Here is a 27,906-nt window from a genome sequence, read left to right on the forward strand (position 1 = left end):
ATCCTTTAAAAATGTAGCTTTCATATAGAATTCACCGCAGCTTAATCGGGGAAGAAATTGGAACATTTCATAATACTCTAAATTAATTCATCATCCTCTTTTATTTTTTCATCATTTTTGTCTTTTATGTTTTTTCTTTTCTTTTCTTTTCTTTTACTTTTTCTTTTTCTTTCTTTTTCTTTTTTTCTTTTTTTTTTTTTTTTTTTTGGTTTTTCAAGACAGAGTTTTTCCATGTAGTTTTGGTGCCTCTCCTGGATCTCACTCTGTAGACCAGGCTGGCCTCGAACTCACAGAGATTCACCTGGCTCTGCCTCCCAAGTTGAAGGCATGTGCCACCGCCGTCCAGCCTTTTATGTTTTTTCAATAAATTCTGGTGTTTTTTTCTTTCAAAAAAATAAAAATGTAGGTGTTTCAGGAGATGCACACACCTATTTTTATTCTGAAGCTGAATTCAGGCATGTTTTGGTTTGTTTAAAAAATGTTTTGTGGCTTGGTGGTAGTGGTGCACGCCTTTAATCCCAGCACTTGGGAGGCAGAGGCAGGCGGATCTCTGTGAGTTTGAGGCCATCCTGATCTACAGAGTGAGTTCCAGGACAGGCTGCAAAGCTACACAGAGAAACCCTGTCTCAAAAAACAAACAAACAAAGAGGTTGAGGGAAGAGGATGCAGAATCCAAGGCTAACTCGGTTACAGAGTGAGGCCCTGTCTAAAAAAAAAAAAGTAGGATAAACACAGAAAATTCAAGAATATTTTATATAAACTTGTATCAGCACTATTTCATTGAGATATGAAATCAAATTATATTTCCCTAAAATTATAAAACTTTTAGCCTGGTGGTGGTGGTGGTGGTGGTGGTGGTGGTGGTGGTGCACACCTTTAATCCAGCACCAAGGAGGCTGAGGCAGGTGGATCTCTGTGAGTTCGAGGCCAGACTGGTCTACAAAGTGAGTTCTAGGACAGCCAGGGCTATACAAAGAAACTACCATGAAAACCCAGAAAAAGAAAAATTATTAGTTGGATAACATGCCTTTAAATATTAATAAATGTGTATGAATATTTTTGCCTGCATATATGTCTGTCCATCACATAAGAGAACAATGGATTCGTTATGAGCTGCCCTGTGGACACTGGGAACTGAACCTGGGTCCTCTGGAAGAACATTCAATGCTCTTAACTGCTGAGCCATCTTTCCATCCCCAGATAACACGCTTTCAAAAACATTTTTAATTTAGACTGACAATTTTATATCTGTACATAACGTATCTTGATCAAATCCACTTCTGCTCCCCCCCTTTTCTCTGGACTCTCCACAACACCTCTTTTTGCTAACATGTTTTTCTTTTCATTTATTCATTTATTTTGTGTCTATCGGTTTGGAGGGGGCAGTTGGGCTACAGTATACATCTTGAGGTCAGAAGACAATTTGTGAAAATTTATCTTTTTCCTTCCACCATGTGGTCTCAGGGATCAAAATCAGGCTCTCTGGCTTGGCAAGGGTCTTTTCCTAAGGAGCTTCCTTGCTGGCACCTATTTTTTTAGTTTTTGTTTGTTTGGTTTTTTTTTTTGTTTGTTTGTTTGTTAAACAGAGTTTCTCTGTGTAGCTCTTGATGTCCCAGAACTCACTCTGTAGACCAGGCTGGCATTGAACTCAGAGATCCACCTCCCTCTGCCTCCCAAGTGCTAGCTTATTTTATTTTATTTTATTTTTTTTGAGTTTTGAGACAAGGATTGGCTGTCTGGCCTTGAACTCATGACTCTCCTGCCTTAGTCTCAAGAGTGCTTGATTACAGGAGTATATCATCATGCTTGGTTGATAAGATGTATTTTTATTTAAACAGAACTAATTAATTTCCGAAGGGGGGAAGGCAGTGATAAGGTTCATAATTTCTGAGATCGCTTTTAGTAGTTTGACATTCTTATCTTGCTGAAGCAGTGTGTGAACCTTCCGAAGTCACCAAAGGAAACAGTAATCTTGTGTGAGAGTTTTCCTTTGCCTGAAGAGGTCAGAGCCAAAATGATCGAAAACACAGCTTAGGATTGTTTTTAACTTCATTTCTCAGCACAGCCTTGTCCTATATTTGGCTTGTGTGTACAAACTGATGGCAGCATAGATTTCACAGTTGCTATTTTTATATTTTTACAATATCTGTATCTTCCATGTACAGAGCCAACAAAGAACTACAAAATGTCCTTGTTTTACCTTTGCTAATCTTTTTCTTGTTTGTTTCTCTGAGACAGGGTCTCATGTAGCTCAGGCTAGCTTTAAACTCACTAGCAGAGGATAGCCTTCAGCTCTTCATCCTTCTGCCTTTACCTCCCAAGTTTTGGCATAAGTGTGCACCATAATGCCTGGCCAAGACTATTTTTTTTCTACTTTGTGTTACACAACACCTTCAGGTACATGAGTCACTAACATAATGCACTCTAAAGACAAGGCATACTAAGAGCTGCATGTGGCTGTGCATATCTATAACCTCAGCATTTGGAAGGCTGGGACAAGAGCGCATCCTGTGTGAAACCGTGCTGGGCTGCAGAGTGAAACCCTGTTGCAATAAGTAAATACAAAAAGTATATAAGACATCCTGTTAGCTAAAAAGGATTCCTCTAGGCTGGGCGGTGGTGGCGCACGCCTTTAATCCCAGCACTCGGGGAGGCAGAGGCAGAAGGATCTCTGTGAGTTCAAGGCCAGCCTGGTCTACAGAGTAAGCTATAGAAAAAGCGCAAAGCTACACAGAGAAACCCTGTCTTGAAAAACCAAAAAAAAAAAAAAAAAAAGTAATTGTTTTTCTTAATATGCTCCCTCGACTGTGTAGTATGGCATGGTATATATAATGGAACGGAACAGACATGGGATTAAAGGGACAACCAAGGATGAATTTGAATTTAATGAATCCCCTAAAGAACATAAAGGACAACAATGTGTGACATTTGATCAGCAACTTATCATTTCCAAACTTCTTCCTAATAGCCTAGGAATGCTGGCCTTTTTCTGCATAAACGTTTGATCCCCAGGACTCACATGGTACAAGAAAAATATTGACTCCTGCAAAAGGCCCCTGACCTCCACACACATGCTGTGGCACACACCCGTGCATCCACACACACATGCTCAAGTGATAGTTTTTATATTTAATAGTGCATATTATTACATACACATGATCTAGTGGGCTCAGTTTTGGAACTTGGAAATCCATTACTGTAAGTTCTAGCATGGCTTTTTTTGTTGTAGTAACTATTTTGCTCTATTTATTAAGTAGGATTTGCTACCAATATTAAGCATCCTGTAGATGCTGTAAGTAGTTTTGGTCATTCTGACTCCCTGGTTATCTAACAGATAAAGTAAGCAAAATTTGTTTCATTGAATGACGTCTACATTTTATATCTTTCTGGATACATGTTTCTAACAGGAATAAATATTTTTATTTTTATTTTTTTGAAACAGGGTTTCTCGGTGTAGTCCTGACTGGCCTGGAACTTGCTCTGTAAACCAGAGTGTCCTCAAACTCAGAGATTCACCTGCCTCTGCCTCCCTAGTGTGGCGATCAAAGGCATGTACCACTATGCCAGGCAGAAGTCTTCTTTTTTTAAAAACTAACTTTATTATTAATTATTAATTTATGTGAGTGTTTTGCTTGTAGGTGTGTTTGTGCACCACCAGAAGCCAGCACTGGATCCCTGGAATTGGAGTTACACATGGTTGTAAGCTACTATGTGGGTGCTGGGAATTGAACCTGGGTCCTCTGCAAATGCAGCAAGTGTTCTTAACCACTGAGCCATCTCCTCAGTCCCAGGAATGAAATCTTTAAAAAAAAAATTACTTTAAAAATATTTATTTTTAATTATGTGTATGTGTGTCTGTATGTGTTTGGATGCATGTGTCATAGTATATGTGTGACAATCAGGACAAATTGTAGGAGTTAGTTCTCTCTTTTTTTAAATAAACTTGCTCACTTGTACTTTATGTTCATTGGTGTTTTGCCTGCATGTATATCTGTGTGAGAGTGTCAGATCCCCTGTAACAGGAAAGTTGTGGGCTGCCAGGTGGGTGCTGGGAATTGAACCCAGGTCCTTTAGTAGGACAGCAAGCAAGTGTTCTTAACCTCAGAGCCATCTCTCGAGCCCTAAATTGGTTCTCTTCTTTCACCATGTGTGTCCTGCTTCGCAGCAAGCACCTTTACTCACTGAGCCTTCTTGGTCAGTCCAAGGAATGAATTTTTTTTTTTTTTTGCGTGTGTGTGTGTGTGTGTGTGTGTGTGTGTGTGCGCGCGCATGCACGTGCACACCATGATACACATGTGGAGGTCAGAGGACAGTTTTGGGGAGTCTGTTCTTTCTTTCCACCATGTGGGTCTTAGGGATCAAACCCATTAGTCTTGGCAGCAAGCACCTTTACCAGATGAGCCATCTCACCGTCCCCATGGATTTTTAAATCTTTTTTTTGTGTGTGTGTGTTGTTTTTTTGAGACAGGATTTCTCTGTGTAGTCATGGCTGTCATGGAGCTCTCTCCGTAAACCAGGCTGGCCTCGAACTCAGAGAGCTCCACCTATCTTTGTCTCCCAAGTGCTGGGATAAAAGGCATGGGTCACCATCGACTGGAAAGGAATGACTCTTAATGGGACCTATTTATTATTCTTAATCATGAGCTTATACAGCAGAAGAAAGTTGCCGATGTTCATTAGTTCCAAGTTTTTTTTTTTTTTTTTTTTAAAGCCTGGATCTGGCTAGGTCACTTAAGCCAACAGTTTGTGTTCATTTGTCACACTTCTTTAAGAACTTGTACGGACCACAGCTAATGTTCTGTGCATTTTCTCAAATGAAGTGTCATACTGGCCATCTTGTTTCAAACAGTAACTTTCCAGAAAATAAAAGGAAGCCAACCAAGTATTTTAGCAAAGACATTTCTCTTTATGTGTTTGCAGATACGGCCTCTGAAATAGAGTTACCTATGAGAGTCCATGAAGGAATACATTTCAAAACCTCGTCTTTGAAGGGGAATGAGGAAGATTCAGAGTCACAGGTGGCCTCTGAAGGGCCTGCTGTGGCAGAAATCGACAGGTCTGTGGAAGGTGCCCTGCTCGGTAGTCAGCTGGTTTCTCAAAAAGGTAAGAAATGGTTATCTGTTCCAGTTCATCAGCTGAAGAAGAAATTAGATTCAGAAATTATATATCAAGTGGTGATATTTTTTTTTCTAAAACAACAGAGCACGATGCAGAATTTCAGATTCTGAAGTATTTCTTTCAAATTGATGTCTATGGCTTCATGAATTCTGCTTTTTCACCATCTGAAATTTTTATAGAAAGGGTGAGTCAGATTTAAAATTTTTATTTATATTTCTTTAGTGTTCTCTCTCTCTCTCTCTCTCTCTCTCTCTCTCTGTGTGTGTGTGTGTGTGTGTGTGTGTGTGTGTGTGTGTATGTGTATATGCGTGCACGTGCACACCATGATACACATGTGGAGGTCAGAGGACAGTTTTGGGGAGTCTGTTCTCTCTTTCCACCATGTGGGTCTTAGGGATCAAACCCATTAGTCTTGGCCAGCACCTTTACCAGATGAGCCATCTCACCCTCCCCATGGATTTTTAAATCTTTTGCAATTTTTTTTTACCCAATATAGGAATGACTTATAGGCTTGAGTGACTCTTCCCTCTACATGCCTCACAGTGCTTCCCTTTCCATGAAATCTTATGTGTGAGTTCTCCTTAGATAAAGGTTCTGTTAATAAATGTTGTTAGGAGTATTTTTTTTCCTGAGTCAAGGTTTCTCTGTGTATCCCTGGCTGTCTTGGAACTCAATCTACCAACTAGGCTGCCTCTGAACTCAGAGATCTGCCTGCCTCTGCCTTGTGAGTGCTGGGATTAAAGACACACGCCACCACCGCCAGCAGGAATTTTTTTTAAAAAAAGATTGTGAATAATGATTTTCTGTCTTTTTTTTTTTTTTGGTAAAATTATACTAAATGAGTCAATTGGAAATAGTATGAGTTAAAGAGTCTTGAGCAAATTGTTAGTAACAAATGACAGTTATGATCTTGAAGAGGTATAATAGGAATATAAAACCAATTGGTACTGTAATACTTTACTGTAGCAAAAATTCCAAATTCTGTTCACATTCTCACTTGTTGCTAACCTGATTATCAGCAAGATGTGGTATCCTACATCTGCAATAGGGCAGCATTTGAGAAGCAGAGGCAAGGGGATTGTGAGCTGGAGTTCAGTTTGGGCTACAAAGTGAAACTCCATCTCAAAAAGGGAACGGGGCCCTGGAGGGACAGCTCAGTGGTTAGGAGCACTTGCTGCTCTTGCAGAGGACCAGGGTTCAGTTCCTAGCACCGACATGGCAGGTTATAACCATCTCTAACTCCAGTTGCAGACGACCCCCGCACCCTCTTCTGGACACCAGGGCACTAGGCACACACATGTTGCACATACATACATGCAGGCAAAATTCTCATACACATAAAATAAAGATAAATACATCTTTAAAAAAAACTTATCACTAAATGAGATATAGCCTTGCAACAGGGCCTCACTTTAGTACTTAGCACAAAAGAAATCTTTTGCATCTAGGCGGTGGTGGCACACGCCTTTAATCCCAGCACTTGGCAGGCAGAGGTGGGTGGATCTCTGAGTTCAAGGCCAGCTTGGTTTACAGAGTGAGTTCCAGGACAGCCAGGTGTTGTTGGGGGTTTTTGTTCTTTTTTGGGGCCCTGCCACCCAACTCCCAAATAAATTCATACATGGAGGCTTATTATTATTTATTTATTTTTTTTGGGTTTTTCGAGACAGGGTTTTTCTGTGTAGCTTTGCGCCTTTCCTGGGACTCACTTGGTAGCCCAGGCTGGACTCGAGCTCACAGAAATCCGCCTGGCTCTGCCTCTGCCTCCCGAGTGCTGGGATTAAAGGCGTGCGCCACCACCGCCCGGCCTGGAGGCTTATTTTTAATTATGAATCTCCAGCCTTAGCTTGGCTTAGTTTCTTGCCAGCTTTCCTTAACTTATTCTGACTACCTTTTACCTCTGGGCTTTTCCCATCCTCTAACTTCTGTAAATCTTACTCTTTCTCTGTGGCTTGCTGTGTAGCTGGATGGCTGGCCCCAGGGGTCCTCCTCCTTCTCTGGCTCCTAGATCTCAGATTTCAGGTCCCTTCTCCCAGTTCTCTCTGCCTGCCAGCTCGCCTATCCTTTTTCCTGCCTTGCTATTGGCCAGTTCTTTTTTAGATCATCAGGTGTGTTACACAGGCACAGTAACACAACTTTAAGAGTTAAACAAATGTGCTGGGCGGTGGTGGCGCACGCCTTTAATCCCAGCACTCGGGAGACAGAGGCAGAGCCAGGCGGATTTCTGTGAGTTCGAGGCCAGCCTGGGCTACCAAGTGAGTCCCAGGAAAGGCGCAAAGCTACACAGAGAAACCCTGTCTCGAAAAACCAAAACCAAAACAAAACAAAACAAAACAAACAAAAAAAACAAAACCCACTCACATATCTAAAATACAAATAATAAACAAATGTGACATAAGCAAAAGTAACACACCTCAAAATAATATTCTACTGCAGCCAGGGCTACATAGAGAATACCAAACAAAAAGAAAAAAAAGAATATCCTCCACTAAAAGTTATACCAGAGAAATTAAGAAGTTGAAAACATAGTTTACCAGTCAGAACATGATATTTGAGTCTCTATAAAATATTTATTTAATGAAACCCACTAAGTATGCTTACTTTTGTGGGCTTAGTAAATACAGTCAAATAGATTTTCCTTAACGATCTTGGTTGAAATTTCTTAGACATGAAAATATTGAATTTAAGTTTAATTATCTTGTGGTCTTGGAAAGTTACATCTTCTTTGCAGAAGGCATCTTAGTATTAAACCTTCAGTGTTAGAGGCTGAGACTAGCTAACAGGCTCCTGGTGAGGTGGACTTGTACATTTTTTTTTTAAGTCATTGTCGGTGTGTGGAGGTGGTGGCTGCACACGCCTTGAATCCCAGCACTCTAGAGGCAGAGGCAGGTGGATCTCTGAGAGTCTGAGGCCAGCCTGGTGTACAAAATGAGTTCCAGGGTAGCCAGAGCTGTTATACAGAGAAACCCTATCTCCAAAAAAACAGACAAAACAAAATCACTATGGGCTGGTGATGCAGCTCCGGAAAAAACAAACAAAACAAAATCACTGTGGGCTGGTGATGCAGCTCCGGGGAGGGAACTTACTGAAAACTGTAACAAAAAAAACAAACAAAAAACCACACACACACACACACACACACACACACACACACACACACACTCACACGAGTCAATTGTCAATATTTAAAATGTGAGTTTATATAACAATTCGGGATTCTCTCGAACAGCTACAAGATTGCAGTAGAAAAGTCTCTAGTCCAGCAACCAGGGGCTCAGGCTGCTACCGCTGACGAATGCAGACTTGTAACTGCACAGCTGCTTGCGTGTATTTCAACTGCTTGGCTTCTCTCGGGCCCGCAGCCCACAATCATTGGATTAAATGTTCTGAAGACTCTCTAACAGACCTGAGCCTAGCAATCTGGCACAGCTTTGAGGCACCCATAACACAGATCTGAAAAGCTCCTGCAAACAAAAAACTGGAGCAATTTCCCAGTTAATTTTGAATGAAATTTTTCTTGCCTACCTGAGGTGACTGTTTCAATTAATCAGTATTTCAGGCAGATTATGTGTAGACGTACCTTCCTTGTATCACTCAAGTAACAGCAGTCAACACAACTTTTTATCAACGTTATCCTGTGGCTGAGGAACCTCTTGACGTTCTAACATCCATCTACTCCCTAGAATACTTCATTTACAGGTGTCATATAGCAGGAAATACCCACTCCTGTCGAACAGGAAGCTCCAGGTTCAATATATCCCGAGAACAACTCTTACATCACAGATACAGAGAAGAGCAATGTGGCACACCAGTGCTGATTTCCTTCCAAAAGAGGAGTGCTTCTCTGTGTGTCACTGAACTAAGTGGGAGTAGCTCGTTCTTACAGCTTTGACATAGGGCCTTCCTGAGGGTCTAGGCTGTGGACTAGGTTTTCCAGTTAGCGATGTCTAGGGTCAGTGGATGCTTTCTCGTAGCTGTTATGAGCACTAATAACATTTGCTGTCCATTTCCTTGAAAGCAGGTCCTTTATAAGATAATAAAATCTCATGTCCACTTATGGAGACCCTTCTTTGAATATCTGTCATCTGGTAGAAATTATGTACTCTATGTGAATAGACTACAGGATAAAATCTTTAGTGTTTCAGTTTCCAGTTGTGGATTTTAATGTGTGATATGTATAATATTTAAGAAAATACCTATATACAGGCATAAATATGTGTGCACACATATTTCCTAAGTTATGAGGTCGATGAAAGTGGATTATGGGTTGGTAGTCACAGCTCCACCTATAGCACCCCTTTATCTCAGTGTCAAAACAGGATCACACTCTGTGTGGAAACAGGAGTCCAGGTATTAAAATCTGGAATCTTTCTCAAGGATATGAAGTACTCAGGAGAGCTTTACTTGTGTGTTGGGGTATTTTAACATGAACTTCCTAAGACACGGAACAGGAAGGTCTGGATGAAGAGGTAAGTGTCTCCGTGACTGTAATGCATTCAGAAAGTTAGATTCAGAATTTTGTACTGACTGTTAAGTTTACTATTTTTGCTATGGAGAAATTTTTGCTATAGGTATGCTCGGGTTTTTCTGCTTTCTAAAATTCCACTTGTCTCATTTCTGCTTTTAGCATGTGGGATGGTAACTGTTGCAGATTGGAAAGGGGCACAGATGAACACAGGGAAGATCGGTGGAGCACAGCGAATTTTTTTCTTTCCTAGTTACAAATCCTAAAATCCCAATAAGATTCTGGAACCCATTAAAGGTGGGCTCAGACTCACTGAAGAATTTTCATTTGAGTAATGCAGTGTTTAAATCAAATCTTAAGCATCTTTGAAATTCTGAAGATAAAATGTCAACCACAGTTCTGACGTTAATATTCACCTAAGTTAGTTTCAACGCAGTCCAACGCGTATGAAAGTTGTGCACTACCTTAAAACTGGAGTATTGAGCAACTTCGGCTGTTTCTGATAGCAGCAGTTTCTGAAACTCCCTAGGGTGATGTGGCAAAGAACTTCGAGTTTCGACAAAGTAGGCCTCAGTTTGGTCTTAAGTCACCGGCTGTAAAGGAACCGTGGGTGTTTCTGATTTTGAGTGTGAGTGCTTGTGGCATGAAAGTGATGTTTTTCACTCGGAGATTTTATTACAGGGATTTACAAAGGGTTTATGATTTTATTTATTAAGTTCTCTTGGGCGGCCTCTCCTTTCCGAATTGCTCCACTGAAGACGCGTTCGTTTGGATAAGACGAGGGTGTTGGGAAAAGAAGACATACATTAGAGACAGGTTATCTTTTAAACCGTATGTTTAAAATCGTCTCTCCCAGCCCTTCATGCAACGGCTCCAAAAATAGAGCCCTAAATTTAGAGGGCAAGCTGCTACATTTAGTTCTTTTTCTCAGTGGGCGCCTCGTGCTGGGCAGACGTCCACAGGGGCTCGATGATTTAGGTAACCTAGGCGCTAAATGGAGTTGAAAGCTGGGGTGCGTGGCTAGGGGCCGCCAGGTGAACTCAGGTGAGCGATCCCCGAACGCTGGGCGGAGGAGGACTGAGGCGTGCGTGCACAGGAGGGGTTAAACTGACCAGTGCACACCGTTGACCCGACCGCCTGGGTGTCCAGAGTTCGAAGTTCCGACGCGGCAGGCAGGCAGGCAAGCAGGCAGGGCGCGCGGGTGAATGATGGCCGAGGCCGACCTCTCGGTGCTCGAGGGGGGTCGCCGGGGATACTAACGGCAGTGCGGGGGTTCGGACTCGGGGAGAGGACGCGGACGCGCCGAGCTCCCGGACGAGGGGGCCTCGTCCTTCTTTCCTTTTTGTTTAGTTTTAAATGCTTGGGCTGGGTTTAGGCTCTCTCTCTCTCTCTCTCTCTCCTTTTTTAATTTAAAGAAGTTTTTCCTTTTCTATACCAACCCCTGTCCCCCCCTCCCTCCCCTCCCCCCGCTCTATCCCGCTCTCCCCACTCCCCCCACTCCTCATAGCGCCTCCCTGGGCATTACCCCCGGCAGCCTCGGCGCTCCAGCTCTCCGTGCTCCCGCTCCCCGTGCTCCGGGGTTGACGGCCTGGGAGAGGCTCGTGGGCCCTTTAAGCGCGGTAGAGGGGGGCGTCTCCGCCTCGCCGGCGAGACCAAGGCCGGGGGTAGAGGCGGGCTCCCCCCGCAGGGCCGCAGTGGTGCGCGCCGCCTGCCGGCGCCTTCGCCTTCCCTGCGCTCCCCCGACCGACCGCGCCGGCCCTGCTGCTGGCCGGCGGGCCGGCTGCGAGGCCTCCCTCCGCCCGTGGGCGCGGCGATGGCGGGGCCCGGGGCCGCCGCGACCTGCGTGCGGTGGGTTCTGGAGCAGCTGCGCGGGGTGAGTCCTGGGCCCGGGAGCCGCGGGCCCGGCGGGGCCGAGTGGCTGCGGCGGGGAAACCGGAGCTTCGTCGGCCTGTGCTCGACCGCTGCGAGCCATTGCGGGGGTGGAAAAAGGGGCCCGGGGACCCGGAAGGCAACGTGGAAGTCCCGGAGGGGCCCGGATCGTTCCCGACTCCCGAGTCAGATTTGCCTGAACGTTTATTTATTTTGAACGGGGGGTCAGTTACACGTGGTTCTTCTGACTGCCGGAAACTGGAGTTTCTTGCTGATGAAACTTCTTGGCTTAAGAGGACGCCTAAGCTGGGGCCAGAGCTGAGATTCTAATTCTGCATTATTTTTCCCCAATAAAGAGTGCCCTTTTGAGATGCTTTAACCGTAGTTTCCTCCCTCCTTTTTGTATTGTAGTAACAATACAAAAGGCGTTCTTGTAAACTCTAGAGATAGTGAAGGATCAGGATCCAAAGTGTGTGTGTGTTTGTGTGTGTGTGTGTGTGTGTGTGTGTATAATCAGGTGGCAGAGGGTTTGCTCTTTAAGTGTTTGTAGATGGTTTTGTTGTTGCTGTTGACATGTTTAGGGACACACACACACACACACACACACACACACACACACACACAGTTTTTGGAAACTGCATTGCATTTTTAAAAAGACCGTTTAAATGTTGCGGCTGTTGGATGGACTAGTTCTGGTTATCTTCTTGTTCTGTGAATTTAAAGTAGTGTTGCCATGCTCATGGTGCGTTCATCCAACCGTAGTGCAGTGAGTGCACCCTCTCGTGAGTGAAAAAGCTCTATGGAGGTTCTCAATGAACTTCAGAGTTTTGGTTGTCTTTGAAGGGAGAGAATCCACAAACTTAATTCACCGGAGAAGCCTATTGCTTATTGGAGCACACATGCAGAACAAAGGGAGAGATTGTCTTTTCTTGGGTTGTTGGGAAAGTCTTTAGAGGCTGAGAAATAGTTTAAGCGGATGAGATGTGAAAACACAGCCTGGAGCATAATAAAGTGAGCCAAGGGTATGATGTGAAATAATGCCCGCTGTAGACAAGTGGGTCCCAAGGACTGCCTGCAGGGTGCAAAAGTCACTGGAGGCTTTTCAGTGGTGAGACTTTTAGAAAAAAAATACAGATGTTCCTGATAGTGTGTAGTTCAGGCGTCAGGGGACAAAAAGCAGGCAGGAGAAATGACTGTGGTAAGGATACAGAAGTTGGTCCTAAAGGATCAGATGGGAAGTTAGAGCTAACTAAAATGGGTATGACTTTCCTGAATTAGCTGTGGAGAGGGGTGGGATGTGGGAAGAATCTGGGACAATCCTAAATTTCTGCCTGTGTCCGCTAAGTTACTGAGATGGGGTTTCTGGGGAGAGAAGCAAATTGTAGATGAGAGGTAATTTCAAAACACACACGTCTCCGTTGAAATCAAGCATTAGGGCCCCGGGGGGTTGGCTCAGTGGGTAAAGTGCTTGCATGGTCTGGAGTTGGAGCCCTCACACACAATGCAAATGTGTACATGCGAGGCTTGCGGTGCCCTTCAGCTCTGGCACCAGGTGGATGTGTGTGTAGGAGAATCCCAGGCTCACTGGTCACCAGCTTTGCAAAGAATGAGTGAGCTCTAGATTCAGCAAGAGACATTGTCTCAGAAAAATTCAGGTGAAGAAGGAAGACATCTTCAGGTCAACCTCTGGCTTTTCTGGGCATGCTCCTGCAGCAGATGCAACACACGCACACACCTAACAGTTCGCAACACTTGGTTTTGATAAGGTTGATAATGAGGGACATGGAGAGATTTTGCAGACTTTTCAGAATTTTTTTTGTGGTTCAGTGGGCTATGTGGATGTGCTTGTTGCTGGTCTTAGGGGAATAGTCCTCCTCTTCACCTTCCGGATGGTGTTATCTGTGGGTTTTGTAATATCAGTGCTGTTTGTCAGATTAAGAAATGTAATTCTAGTTTGCTGAGTCTCTTGATTATTAGAGGGTGTTTGGTTCTGTTAAATATTTTCTTAGTATTTGCTGAGATGTCTTTTTTCCCTTCTTTTACTATGGTATTGATTTTTTTTAGCTTAAAAATTACATTCGTGTGTGTGTGTGTGTGTGTGTGTGTGTGTGTGTGTGTGTATGTGTGTGTGGTGCATGGAAATCCAAGGACCCAGGAGTCTGTTTTTTCCTTCTACCGTGTGGGTTCTGGGGTTCACACTTAGGTCTTCAGGCTTAGTGGCAAATTTCTTACCTGCTGAGCCATCTTCCTGGCCCAATAACTTTTTAAAAAGGCCTTTAGAACTATAAATTTCCCCTTTAAGCACTGAATTAGCTGCATTCTATAAGTTTTGTTGTGTTGCATTTTTTTCAATTTATCTGAAAGTATTTTTATTTGAAAAAAAAAACAACTATTTTATGTGCATGGATATTTTGATCCTGCATGTGTCTATGTACCACATATTTGCAGTGCCTGAAGATGCCAGAAGAGGGTGTCAGATTCCCTGGGAATGGAATTATGGACCATGTGGGTGCTGGGAATTGAACTCGGGTCCTCTGGAAGAACAATTAGTACTCTCAACTGCTGATGTATCTCACCAGCCCCTGGAAGTATTTTGTCTCCCCCCGCCCCCAGGGTTTCTCTGTGTAGCTTTGCACCTTTCCTGGATCTCGCTCTGTAGACCAGGCTGGCCTTGAACTCACAAAGATCTGCCTGCTTCTGCCTCCTGAGTGCTGGGATTAAAGGCGTGTGCCACCACTGGCCGGCTGGAAGTATTTTCTAATTTCTCTAGTTGGACTGGAGGCATGGTTCAGTGGGTAAGACAGGCCTGGTGACCTGAGTTCAGATCCCCAGAACCCACATTCAAGTTGGACAGAGCATAGGCATCTGGGATCCTGGTTGATCCCTCCCATTAGTTGGAGGAGGAGGCAGGAGACTCCATACACTTATGGGCCAGCTAGCCTGGTAAATGTGACCAGGAACGATAGGAGACCCAGTTTCAAAAAAGTAGAAGGTACGAACCAAAACCCTGAAGTTGTCTGCTGACTGTCATTCTGCACCAGTGTGCCTAGACTCACAGTAATTTCCCTCATTACTTAATTTTTCATTGATCTGTGGTTATGTAGTAGTTTATTATTAATTTCCACACTCGTATAATTTCCAGATTTCCTTTTAAAAAAAATCATTAAAAGGGATTTGTTTTATGTGTATTTAGTATTTTGCCTGCATGTATGTTTGAGTGCTGGGTGTGTCTGGTGCTGGTGAAGGTCAGAGGAGGGGTCAGATCCCCTGGAACTGGAGTTGTGGATAGTGATGAGCCACCATGTGGATGGATTCTGGGAACCAAACCTCGGTCATCTACAAGAAAGACAAATGCTCTTACCTGCTGAGCCGTCTCACCAGCCCCTCCTGGTTTTGATGGCTAATTTTAACTCACTGTAATCAGAGAACATGCTTCTCAAGATTGAATTTTTTAAATGAATTTTTATTATTTTAAATTATGTGTATGTGTGGATATGTGTGTGTCTCTATGTGTATGTGTGTATATGTGTGTGTCTCTATGTGTATGTGTGTATATGTGTGTGTCTCTGTGTGTATCTGTGCATGTGGGTCCAGGTGCCTGAGGAGGCCAGAAGAGGGCATCAGATCGCCTAGAGCTGGAGTCATGAGCAGGCAATTTGGGACTGCCTGACGTGGATTCTGGGAACTGAACTCTGGTCCTCTGCAAGAACAGTAAATGTGCTTAGCTGCTGAACCGTTTCTCTGGGATGGCCCTGTGATTTGATTATTTAAAAAAACATATGGAGGTTTATTTTAGCTTGATGCGTGGCTTTGTTCTGAAGACTCTTCCGTGTACATTTGAGAATGTGTTCTCTGCTGTGTGTAGCAGTTTGTTAGTATGTTAGGTCTGGCTGGTTTGCAGTGTTGTTTCAGTTTTCTCTTCTCATGCTGACTCATTGAAAGTGAGATCTTGAAATCCCTAACAACTATTGATGAATTGTCTATTTTTTCTTTACTTCATCAGATTTACTTCATTGTGTGGTTCTCTTGTTAGGTAAAAGATACTACATCTTAAAGACTGAGCTAGCCTTTGCCATCACGTTTTTGTTTCTAGTAACAGTTTTTGTCTTAAAGTCTTTTTTTTTTTTTTTATCTGATATCAGAGTAGTCAATCCACTTGTTTTTATGATCAGTTAGTATCTGGGGCCTGGTGACAAAATAGACTAACCCACCGAGGGAGGGGGGTGGGCCCAGGGAGAGGTAAAATATGCAGTCCACTGTGAGCCTTAAGCTGTGTGCTGTGGAAGCACTTCAGGAGGAGGAATGGAGAGGCCTTGATTATACACTCATGGTCTTTGGGGGCGAGATGGTGGAAATAGTTGCCTTTTATTGAATTCTGTTCTTGTGATCCTGGAGGCAAATCTTTGTTATCATTGCTTAACAGTATGATATCATGTTCTTGTGTATTGGACCCAGGTGAAAAAGGAGAGACAGAATCAGGATAAAAGGTTTTTCTCCCTTTCCTGTGCTCTTTTAAGGTTGGTGCTGTACCTTAAGAGGCTAACACAGAAGGGTAAAGGAACTCTCCATCAAACCCAGAGAAGAGGCTGTACACCTCCTCCTCTTTGGATCCTGTCTGGAGTCACAGATGTACAAAGGAAAATAAAGATACAGGGATTTGTAAAAAAAAAAAAAAAAAAAAAAAGAGCCTAATATTGCATGTATTTGATAGAAGTTAATAAACAATAGATAGCAGCTTGGAAGGAGTCCTTGTAGACATAAGAGCTAAAAACATTTCACAGAGAGTAACTGTTGAAGGATTTGTTTGTTGGTGTTGATTTTGTCAGACCCCGGAGTGGGAAGATTGTGGATGAAGGAGGTTCTAGAGGGTCTGTGTCGATGCCTGGAAAAGAATCAAGCATTCTTAGGGTTGTTTTCTCCTTGTGATCAAACTGTATTATTTTAACTCAAGATGAGAGATAGAAGGGAAGGATTTAAATCTCAAATTCAAAGCTCTATCAGTTGCTTTCTGACCACTCCCCTGACCCCCACCAACAAACTGCACGTCTGTGTTTTTTCTCTGCAGGGAAATTTTTTGTCAAACCCAATGCATATAGATAAATCATGAACTTGAAGTCAGGGAAAAGCACCCAACCCAGGTCGTTGATGCTCTTTTTTATTTGGTATTTTTTTTACTCTTTGGGGGCCTGCCATCCAGCTCCCAAATAAATACATGGAGATTTTTTTTTTCTTTTTTCTTTTTTTTCCTTTGGGAGACAGGGTTTCTCTGTGTAGTTTTGGTGCCTGTCCTGGATCTCACTCTGTAGGCCAGGCTGGCCTTGAACTCACAGAGATCCGCCTGGCTCTGCCTCCTGAATGCTGGGATTAAAGGCGTTCACCACTGACGCCTGGCCGGAGATTTATTCTTACTTATGAATGTCTGGCCTTAGCTTGACTTGTTTCTAGGCAGCTTTCTAACTTAAATTATCCCAATTCTCTTTAACTATGCTTTGCCTCTAGACTTTTTACCTTTCTCTAGTCTATATATCTTTGTTTCCTTCTTATTCTGTGGCTGGCCCCTGGTGTCCTCCTCTTCCTTTTCACGATCTCTCTTTAGATTTCTCCTGTTTATTCTCGCTGCATGCCAGCCCCTCCTATCTTTTCTCCTGATTTGCTATGGCTGTTCAGCTCTTCATTAGACCATCAGGTGTTTTAGGCAGGCACAGTAACACAGCTTCACAGAGTTAAACAAATGCAATATAAAAGAATGCAACACAGGGCTGGAGAGATGGCTCAGAGGTTAAGAGCCCTGGCTGCCCTTTTCCAGAGGACCTGAGTTCAGTTCCCAGCACCCACATCAGGCAGATCACAGGAGATCTGACACTTTCTTCTGGTTCCCACAGACACCTGCACATATTCACACACACGTAATTAAAAATAAATTGCAACACATCTTTGTCTCATTAAGCAGATATTCCACAGCATTGATGAATGTAACGCATCCTAAACTAAGAGTTCCCGACATTCTTTTCTTGACACTCTGTCCTTATCCTCTAACCCTCCTGGAGTTAAGCTCTGAGGAAACTCCTCATAACTGCTTTTTGAAAACCATTGTGTTTCACCATACTGCTGCTCTTCATCACTCAGTAAGAGCGATTGTGAGTTGCCAGAAAACGAGATTGGAGGCTTTCGGCTTCATATCATATGGTAGCCCATTTCATAGTAGTAGAGTGGACCATAGGCGCCTGTACCTCTTTATAGTAGCACTGTGGAAGGTGCATGTTTATAGGCGGAACTTCCTTTGTCTTGAAGGTTGTGGCAGCATTGCCTGAAGACATGAGAGCAGGCTTTGATTCCAGCGGTTTTTCATTGGAATTGGCGATCTGTGTGCTCACCCTTGGATTGCTTACTGTGCTTCTGTTTGTGTGGAGAGGCTTCCGATCAGTAAGTAACCACCGCATTCTGGGGTTTGTTTTTTAATTTATTTATTTTAATTTATTTTATTTTATATGTACGACTGTTTTGCCTGCGTGTGTGTGTTTATATCACATGTGTTCTTGGTACACATGGAGGTGGGAAGAGAGCATTGGATCCCCTGGTACCGGAGTTACTGATGATTGTGAGCTACCATGTGGGTGATGGGAATTGAACCCTGGTCCTCTATAAAGAGTAACAAGTGCTCTTAACCACTGAGCCACCTCTCCAACCCTTATCCTTTCTTTAGACTGAACAACTAATTGGAGAAACTTACTTGTTATTTCAGGGAAATAAGTTAGGTCATAGCGTTCTGGGTTACTCATAGTAATATATAGTTATTAGAAACTGAGTATAGATCTAGAGAAATGTTTTGTGTGTAAGGAATAAAACCACTGCTGCCATTTATACTCAGTTAATAACCCTGACTTCGCCCCCCTGCCTTGCTGTGTAGAGGTGCCCCTGTCCTGGGTCCTGCATTGCTTATTCCTATACTTAAGTTTTTTTCGGAGGGAGGGATAATATACCCTTCTCTTTCTCAGACTTCTTTTTAGATGTTGGTTCTTGTGCCTCTGACTTCATTTCTAGTTTCTTCATGGTTTGCTGGTTCCCCCCAGGAGTCCTCCGCCTGGTGTTGCCCCTTCCTTCTCTCCTGTTCACACATCCCATTACATCTTGTCTTTTCACTTTTCCTCTTCCAATTTTCTGTCTCTCCGTATCTTCTAGGTGGTATGAGTCTTCTTTTGTTTGTTTTCCCTGATCATTGACCCTAGCCCCACTGCTTTCACGGCGGGTTTATCCCTCCTTCATTGAGAGCTGAAGCGTAAAGAGGAAAAAGGATAATGAGTTTTTAAGAGTCAGTCCAGGTCCAGAGCCCATAATATTTTGTAGACTTTTATTTAGGCTATTAACAGTAGGAGACTTAAAAATAGGGGGTTCTTAAAATACTTTGTCTTAGGGCCAAACATGTGTGGGAAACCTGGGTTTAAGTGGACTTAAACAGGTGTCTTTAGAATGAAGCTGTTTCTGAGCCTTTAATACGATAACACGCAGTGTGAGTCTTCAATGGGAGACCTTACTATGTAGCATTGTTTAATTGGAAATAGAATGCTTTTGGGTAATTCATTCAGTGTAAGGTGGTAAGAAAGTTGTTATTTTAAAGTTGGGAGTAGAAGTCATAGATTGACTTGAAAGTATATTTGTTTTAATGTAATTTTGTTAAAAATTTGTTTCAGATTCGAAGCCGATTTTATGTGGGTAAGTTGTTTTTTTTTTTTTTTTCTATTTTAGACCTGGTGGTTGTATATAATTTAAAAACTTATAACAGTTTAGTCATAATAATAATCTTTCTTTTGCTTTCTCAGGAAGAGAGAAAAAATTGGCTCTTGAGCTTTCTGCACAAATTGAAGAAAAATGTAAGCTACTTGAAAAAGTTAGCCTTGCTCAAAAGGAGGTAAGACATATTTGAAAATAACGTCAGGCTAGAGTGTGGAACTTAACAGGTTCTCCATGGAGAGTTCCTTTGCTCCCCCCTTCATCACTTAGCATTCTCTTAGCAGCCACCCTGGTGATGTGTGGTGCTTCTCTCCCTGAAGAACGAACGAGTGGGGCTCCTTGATAGGCTTACTGCTCATCTGGATAGTCTTTTTGTGAAATTGCCTTTTTAAGTCTTTTTCACCTTAAAAAATTACTTTATTATTATTGTGTGTGTCTATATGTGTCTGTGAATGTGCGCATGTCCCAAGGCATTTGTGTGGTGATCGTAGGACATGGAGGAGTCAGTTCTCTCCTTTCTCATACCGGTCCTAGGACTTGAAGTCAGATTGTCAGTCGTGGAGCAAGCTCCTTAACTACCGAGCCGTTTTGCTGGCCCATTTCCACTCTTTTAAAGGCACTCATAATCTTTCCCCCTGTATGTCATATAGAAACAGGCTTTTGTTTTTAATGTTTTATATCTTATATATAAGGGTTTTGTCAGATGTAGGGATTGCAGATATCTTCTACCCTGTGGCTTCTATTTCTGATTTGTTTGGTGTCTTAGAAGGTAGAGGTTTAGAATTAGAATTTTAATGTAGTATAATGTGTCAGATTTTTGCTTATCAAGAATGTAGAGGTACCTTTACTTGTCATTGTGTGGAGACTTTACTTACTGTTTTCATTTGGGCTTTATATTAGCTGGCTAGGGCTGCTGTGACTAAATGCCACTTTAGCAGCAGGAGTGAATTTCCTTACAGTTCTGGAAACGAGATCAAGATGGAGGTGTAGGTAGGCTTTGCTTCTTCTGTGACCTGTCCCTTGACTTGTAGATAGCGCTGTCTGCTTGTCCTGTCTCCCCCGGACCTAGTGCTCTCTTCTTAGGGTACCAGTCATATTAGGTGAGGGTCGTCTTAACCGCCTCATGGTAGCCTAGTTATTTTTAAAGGCTCTGTCTCCAAATAACACACATTCAGAGACAGGGTTTCTCTGTGTAGCCCTGCCTGTCCTGGATCTCGCTCTGTACACCAGGCTGGCCTTGAACTCACAGAGATCCTTGTGCCCCTGCCTCCCGAGTGCTGGGATTAAAGGTGTGTACCACCACTACCTGGCTCTTTTTACTTTCTTCTTCTTCCTTTTTTTTTTTCAAACAATTTATTTTTTATTTTATGTGCATTGGTGCTTTTGCTTGCATGTATGTCTGATCCTCTGTAATTGGAGTTACAGACAGTTGTGAGCTGCCATGTGGGTGCTGGGAGCTGAACTCAGGACCTCTGGAAGAGCAGCCAGTGCTCTTAACCTCTGAGCCATCTCTCCAGTCCCATCTGTTTACTTTCTTAATGGTGTGTGTGTGTGTTTGTTTTTTTAAAAGATTTATTTATTATTTTATGTGCATGAGTGTTTTTCTTGAATGTATATCTGTATACCATGTGAGTTTCCGGTGCTTTCAGAGGTCAGAAGAAGGCACTAGGAACTGGAGTTACAGGCCCTTGTGAGCCACCTCTCCAGCCAGCCTCCTCCAGGTATCTTTTTGACACAGTGTCTTACTGTTTAGTCCAGGGAGGCCTAGAATTTCCTATGAATACCGTGCTGGCCTTAACTCAGAGATCTGCCTGCTTCTGCCTCCTGAGTACTGGAAATTTGGGCATGCGCCATCATCCCTGGCTTGATGGTATCATTTGAAACATAAATGTTTCAAGTTTTGATGATGATCAGTTTATTTACTTTATAATTTTTGTGCTTCTAGTTATAGAAATAAATAGAGATAGCTGGGCAGTGGTGAAGCACACCTTTAATCCCAGCACTCGAAAGGCAGAGCCAGGTGGATCTCTGTGAGTTTGAGGCCAACCTGGGCTACAGAGCAAGATCCAGGACAGGCACCAAAACTACACAGAGAAACCCTGGGGGGGGGGGGGGGAAGAAAAAAAAAGAAATAAATAGAGATTAATTCAGGGTGACAGAGATTTACACTTGTGTTCGTATAGTTTTACAGATTTAACTCTGTGTTTAAGTCCATGATCTGTGTGGAATTGAATTTCATATCTAGTATGAGGTGGAAATCCTCATTCATTCTTTTGCATCTGGCTGTCTGGTTTTCTTAGCTCTACTTAACTGAAGAGTATTCTTTCTCCACGGGATTGTCGTGGAATGAGACATTAGTTTTGTTAGCTGAAGAGTCTGCATAAAGGAAGTCATGCTGTTTGGTGTTGGCTTTACAGTCAGCATTGCTTTTATGAGAGTCATCTGTTGTGAACATAGTTTTTTTTTCCCTGCTGAGTAAATTTGTACTGTATCAGTGCACATACTTGCTTATCAACTCATTTCTTGGTATTATTATTTCTGGATCTTGGCTATTAAGAATAAAGTTATGAACTTTTTTTTCTACAGTTTTATTTTTGTAGCATGTGTTATAATTTCTCCTTATTAAATATCTAGTACTCTGATTGGCAGGTCATTAGGCTGGATATAGTTTAGCTTTATAAGAAGCTTTCTGGCTGCTTTAAAGTTATTCTTTCACAATTCGTACATATATAATATATTTAGCGTACTTGGATCATATTCTTCTCCCCCAACTTCCTACTCTTCCAAGCTCCTCCTTTCCAACTACACCTCCCTCAGTTACAGCCTCTTGGTGAATCGTCCCTGATGTACTATGCAGTGGCCTCCATGCCTCTCCTCACTGGCTTTGATTTGAAATCTACCCCGTTAGACACGAGAATCGCTGTGCCAGCTCCTTTGCGCCTTCCTTTTGCCGGCTAGGTTTGTTTCCAACTTGGACTCTCAGTTCTTGGATACCTTTCCTGGTTATTTGAGTTTCTTGGAGACAGCACATAGTTGGATCTTGATTTTCAGTCCAATCAACTAGCCTTCGTGCTTCTTTTGAGATAGAGTCTCACTGTGTAGCCCTCACTGGCCTGGAACTGAAAGAGATCCACCTGCGTCTGCCTCCTAAGTGCTGGGATTAAAGGTGTTAGAGGTATGAAGAGAGAAAATGTTGTGTATCAGTATTTAGGAAATGAATGAAAGGGGACATTAGAAAAAGAAGAAAAGCATAAGTGTCAGAGGTATGAAAGCAACAGAGAAAATATTGTGTATTAGGTTTGGAGGAAAAAAGGACAGATAGAAGAGACTTTCCCATCAAGACACAAGTTCCCACATATAGACTAAACACCTAAAGTATAAAAGTGTTCAGAGTAAAAAAAAATGAATGAAATTAATAATTAAACATTATGTATAAATAATTGGAAAATAAAAATGAAAGGTTAAAATAATAAAAACACAATGAGGAATAAAATGAAATAGAGAGGCTGTGTTCTTGGTCTGTGCTCCTTCCTGCACTCCAGTACTCCCCAAGTTTCCTGGGGTTTGTATAGCTCCTTCCTGGTATGCCTGGACTAGGGGTGTGGGATCCCTCAGCTTCTGCTGTCTCCACAGTGTGCTGCTGGGGCCTAATGTCTCATCTGGGTGCTCTTCCAAGTTCTGCAGCTTCTTTTCTGGTCCCAGGCATTACTTGTCCCAGGGGGCAGTATAGCAGGGGTGGGAGGATGAGGCTTGTAGTTTTTTCAGCTTGAGGGTCCTGTGTTCTGTCTGGCACTTTTGTGTCTGTAATCTGCTGACCTGGTCTCTTCTGCTGGTGGATTCAGCCTCCAAGCTAGTTCTTCCCATGGTCTGTCCCAGTTCTGAACCCTGCTCCTCTACATAGTGGCAGGGAGGGGAATAGTGGTCATTGGAAGGCTCTCTCTCAGATCCCGTATCCCTTTTTTGAGTGTTGTGGTCTGTTTTCCTCCCTGGACACTAAGTCCAGCCTCAGATTTGGATGTCTGCTTGGAATCCTTAATGGGCGCCTCCCTGGTGGGGCTCAGCTTGCCTGCTTCCTGGTGTGCCTGGATGTGCTTGTGGAGGAAATCCCAAGCAGTCTGCTTCACCTTTCTGTAGCTCTTAGTGCTCTGCTGGGTATTATTATCTTGACTTTCTTCTACCCTGCTCCTGGTCTCCCAAACACTGTATCTAAACTACCATGGTGAATCACCTTGTTAGTATCTTTTTAAGCTGGTTCATTATATGTCATAGGCTTATCATGCTGCTTTATTGAATTCATTCATTGGATCTGTAGCTTTTGGGGCAGTCTTAGGGGTTTGTCTACATATAACATGCTATATAAGTTAGGATTCTCTAGAGGAACACAATCTATATACATGGAAAGGGGATTTGTTAGAGTGGATTACAGGCTGTGGTCTGGCTGGTCTGACAATGGCTGTCTACCAACCAAAAGGCCCAGAATCTGACACTTCATTCCTTGAGGCCAGTTGTCTGGGTCTTCCGTGTACCCTGGAATCCTGAAGAACTAGGTTCTAATATCAGCAAGGAACGCCTCAGCAGCAGGGTCGATGAACCGGCCAGTGGCATTGGGGGCAGCAGGCTGCAAGCAGAAGCTTCCTCCTCCTTTCATGCGCTTTTATGTGAGCTGCCTCCAGAAGGTGTCTTCCCACCTCAGACGATCCAGTCAAGATCAGGGGGAGCCTGGCTGCGTGGGTTTTAGTTGATTACAGATGTGGTCAAGTTGACAACAGAGATGGCCGCCTCACGTGCGGTCTACAGAGAGATAATGTCGTTTTTGATCTGGTTACCTTTGCAATCTTTGTTTTGTAGTAACTGCTCTCAGTAGGACTTCAGCACTGTGTTAACAGGCTGTTGGCCCTGCCTTCAGTTCCTCTCCAGTTGTTGGGTTGGCTGCGTTTTCCATAAATGGCCTTTCTTATGTCCAGGGACATTCCTCTTAGACATAAACCTGTGCAAGTTTTGGTCAAGAAAGGAAGCTGAGTTTTGTTCAGAGCTCTCTGTTGATCTGTGTGTTTGTGTTACCTGTTTGCTCACGTGGTCGGGTGAAGTGATGGATGGCACTGACTGTGTTCAGCCTTAGTGTCGGGTAAAGCCCACATGATTAGGCATAGACTCTTTTTGAGATTCGTGTTAAGTTCTATTTGTTAGAGGTGTATTGAGGATTTTGCAGCAGTAGTTACCAGACACATTGACCTATTTTCTTTTTCTTGTGTTGCCTTTGTCATGCTTAGTTATCAAAAGGATACTTTTTGAAATATTCAGGCAAGCGCAGGATCCTGTCCTAAAGCCCATCTGACTTAGCAGGTCCTGAAGTATATACATTGTTTCTCCATGGTTTCTAATTCTCCTGAAGTCCTTACCTAGTTCCCTGCTGGTGTGAGTCTCTTTTGTAAGGAAAAAGAAATGTACGCTGCTCGGTTTGCCTTTCTGCAGGGCTCTCTCTCCTCTTATACATCTTTACTGTCTAAATAGTTCTCAGAGGCTTTCGGATTCTGTCCTTGGTGTGTTGTCTGTTGTTCAGCAGGAAGCTTGATTCAGAACAACATAGTCCTCAATTTAATCACCCCCCTTAAAGATTGGCCAAATCTTGTGATGCTTTATATTTTATTATTCTTAGTTTCTATTCCTCGATGATTATTCTGTCCCTTAAAGATTTTATCTTCCTTACTTTCCTTATTTGTCATCTGATGTAAAGGTCTGATGGCCGGTTACTACTCATTGCTCTATTGAATGAAGACTGGAGAAGCTGTTAATTTGTTCAGAGGGTGGTAGACGACTCACTTCTTTGGATACTCTTCAGCACACTCTTGCTGGTACAGTGTTCACCCCCAGCAGACTTGGGGCAAGTTTGCTGGTCACAGGGGTGAAGTTCTGCCGTTGTTGCCCCAGCTGGTGGTTGTGGTTTGTTAGCCATCCTGGCTTTGCTCTTCACAGTTGTTAGATTGCAAAACGAAGCCCAGAAAATCCAAGGGAATTTGACACATGAGGAGATAGATTCTGTTTGCTTCTTCCGCATCTATTCAGATACAGTTGGAGATAAAATTTGTAGTTTTACTCACGTGTCGCATTCTTTCACTCAGTATGAAGGCTTAGAGTCATCTTTAAAGGAGGCCAACTTTGACAAGGAGTCAACAGAAGCACAAAGTGTGAAGGTAAAAAAATATACAAAAAAACAAAAAGTATGATTTAAAAGCTAGGGAAAAGATTCTTATTAAATAACAAACTTTAAAAATTCATTATCTTTTCAAAAATAATTATTTCAGAGAAATATTAAATGGCGTATCTGGATCTTAAAACTTACAGAAAAAGTTAGAGAAAATAGAACATTTGTAGGTAGCATAAAACATTTAAAAACAAAACAGTTTTGTTTGAGCTCTTTTTATTAACTTGTTTTAAGGGATACATAATGAATTTATCAGAATCTATAGATTTATAGAAAGAAATCCTTTATTCTGTATTCCTAAGAATGCATTGAAGAGACCCTTCCTTTTTTTTGACATAGTTTGCTCCAGGAAAGAGACATAGAACTCTTTACTAATTTAAACATAGCAGGAGACAAGTAAGTTGTGACCATATTACTCTTTTTCTTCCCATGATAGTAGGTCTGATTCCCATTAATGAGAATTAGACCAGGGATTTACATTGTAAATAGTGGCATGGTAAATGTTTAATTCCTGTCTACAGATCAATCCCTATCCACATGCTATCATGGCCAGTTTTCAGTCAGTAACATGATGTCACTGAACGGGGAGTTTAGGAGAGATACACAGTTAACTTTCCTGTTTCAGAGGACACAATGATTCATCTTAGCAGACAGATTAGGATGTGATGGAGTGCCTTGATACTGTTTACAGATGGAAGGGTTGTAAAAAGTGAGTAGTGAGCCTGTATAGTAGAAGCAAGCTGCTCCTGCTGATGGTGAAATAGAAGACAGACCTTGTACCTTGGTTTACGTGTTCAGTCCAGCGTGGCAGTTCTGTCATTGTCTGTCCCAGTAGAAAGTCTGTGTCTCCTGATTTAAAATGCCCTTGTAGAATCCACACGAAGTTTGGACTCCAAAGAAGTTCCTTAATTTTTTTTCTTTCTTTGTTACTTACGAATATCCTCAAGAACACTTTGTAGTTGCTGTGTTTGATTCGGTGAGCCTGAGGAACCTTTTGTGGTTGCTATGTGTTATTTGTCGAGCCTCTGTTACAAGTGCTAACCCAATGGGAATTTATCAGTTTACCCGAATGAAAGGGATTTAGGCAGGTGTGGGGCATACCTGTCATTCTGGCACGTGGAGGGGCTAGTGTTGGAGGAGTGCCAACTCTGCCTCAAAAACCAAACACACATATACAAAATCAAAACAAAACAAACACCACAAAATGAAACACGTAAGGAGTTTTAGAAGCTGCTTGGCATGCATGCTAAAAGAAAAGTTGTTACTGGGTAACAAAGACAAATATTTATTCAGACTTGGTGTACAGGTAATATAAACATACCAGGTTGTTATGACAATAAATGTATGTGAATTACGAGTAATAGAAGTTGAGATTTGGCCACACTGAATACCTTAGAAAATTATCTAATTTTAGTAATTGAAAACATTTTTAGGTGTAGTAGTCATATTTGGACACACAATATAATGTAATATAAGTTTTACAAAGCTTGAGAGTTGACTTTGCAGGTAAAAATCAAACCTTTGGAGTAATCTTGATTCAAGTCACAAGTCCTATAATAAAATAATCAAATTTGGGGAGATTATAGGTAAAGTTTTTACAACTACTTAACACATTTTGGTTTTGTTCTTTTTTTTTTTTTTTTAACAAGTTTGTTGAAGGACCACAAATATCAGAGGTATGTTATAGTATTAAATTCAAAAATCAATCTAATAATTAATCACCTTAAATTAAAAAGATTACAGAAAATATGATGATGCAATCTTGATTTTAAAGTTTATTTTATAATGAATTGAACTGTCCTTTTTCCCCGTAACATGCTTTTTAACATGCTTTAGAACAGTTGACAAGCTGTGCTTGGTGGATTTTCCCCCGTCTTTGTAAATAAAAGTTATATTGGAATGCAACCATATTAATCCCTTCAGGGGTAGTCTTTGTTTCTCACGGTGAGCTGATGGGAGCCTGAAATACTTAGACTCTTTACAGAAGTTGCTGGCAACTGCTAGACCTGCTGTTATTTTAATATCAGAGAAATGAACAAATGCAGAAAGTGTTTATAAATTTGTCTGATTATACTCATCCGATTTTTACCCTAACTAACAGTTCTTATGTCCGGCTTGTTAAAGTTGGCTTTCTGTTTTAGGCAACTTATGAAAATCTAGAAAGCTCGAAATCTAAACTTGAAGATGAAATACTCTTTCTAGAGAAAGAACTAGAAGAAGAGAGAGCTAAACATTCTGAACAAGATGATTTGGTGAGTCTTGTGTATTCCAGGAGAATTACAAATTTTACATACTAATACAATATTGATTAAAATATGACATGTAATCCAGCCATGGTGACACAAGTCTGTAATCCTAGCACTTGAGAGGAGGAGGCAGGGGTTCCAAGCTAGCCTGGCCTGCACGGGGAGAGGAGACACTATCTTCAAAAATGTAAATAAATAAAAATAGTAAAACTCCCAAACCATCCAAACAAGTAATAAATATAACCCAAGCAAAATAAAACAAAACAAAAAAACTCGTGCAT

General features: G+C 42.2%; 2 protein-coding genes and 1 non-coding gene across 7 annotated transcripts in view; all 3 read left to right on the forward strand.

The window, feature by feature from the left end:
* Nucleotides 1-11,164, forward strand: part of LOC131924581 (melanoma inhibitory activity protein 2-like) — a 30,374-nt gene extending 19,210 nt beyond the window's left edge. The window contains exons 5-9 of the mRNA XM_059279871.1: nucleotides 4,921-5,103; nucleotides 5,142-5,302; nucleotides 10,110-10,186; nucleotides 10,437-10,558; nucleotides 11,088-11,164. Of these exons, the coding sequence (XP_059135854.1) occupies nucleotides 4,921-5,103; nucleotides 5,142-5,302; nucleotides 10,110-10,186; nucleotides 10,437-10,558; nucleotides 11,088-11,164 (620 nt within the window). The remainder of the gene's footprint in view (nucleotides 1-4,920; nucleotides 5,104-5,141; nucleotides 5,303-10,109; nucleotides 10,187-10,436; nucleotides 10,559-11,087) is intronic.
* Nucleotides 9,459-27,906, forward strand: part of Mia2 (MIA SH3 domain ER export factor 2) — a 66,713-nt gene continuing 48,265 nt past the window's right edge. Inside the window, exons 1-7 of one of the 5 annotated variants that reach the window (XM_059279736.1) lie at nucleotides 9,459-9,584; nucleotides 17,741-17,872; nucleotides 19,138-19,159; nucleotides 19,267-19,355; nucleotides 25,297-25,368; nucleotides 27,029-27,055; nucleotides 27,521-27,631. In XM_059279736.1, the coding sequence (XP_059135719.1) occupies nucleotides 17,765-17,872; nucleotides 19,138-19,159; nucleotides 19,267-19,355; nucleotides 25,297-25,368; nucleotides 27,029-27,055; nucleotides 27,521-27,631 (429 nt within the window). In that variant the 5' untranslated portion in view covers nucleotides 9,459-9,584; nucleotides 17,741-17,764. Of the gene's footprint in view, nucleotides 9,585-10,136; nucleotides 10,209-11,327; nucleotides 11,454-17,740; nucleotides 17,873-19,137; nucleotides 19,160-19,266; nucleotides 19,356-25,296; nucleotides 25,369-27,028; nucleotides 27,056-27,520; nucleotides 27,632-27,906 lie in introns of those variants that run through there. The other 4 variants (XM_059279737.1, XM_059279734.1, XM_059279735.1 and 1 more) reach the window with 4 other exon arrangements.
* On the forward strand, nucleotides 15,954-16,078 carry LOC131924806 (small nucleolar RNA SNORA26). The gene has a single exon (XR_009383065.1). It is a non-coding gene; the product is annotated as a small nucleolar RNA SNORA26 (small nucleolar RNA).

The sequence above is a fragment of the Peromyscus eremicus genome, chromosome 14 (genome assembly GCF_949786415.1).
Source record: "Peromyscus eremicus chromosome 14, PerEre_H2_v1, whole genome shotgun sequence".
Lineage (NCBI taxonomy): Eukaryota > Metazoa > Chordata > Mammalia > Rodentia > Cricetidae > Peromyscus > Peromyscus eremicus.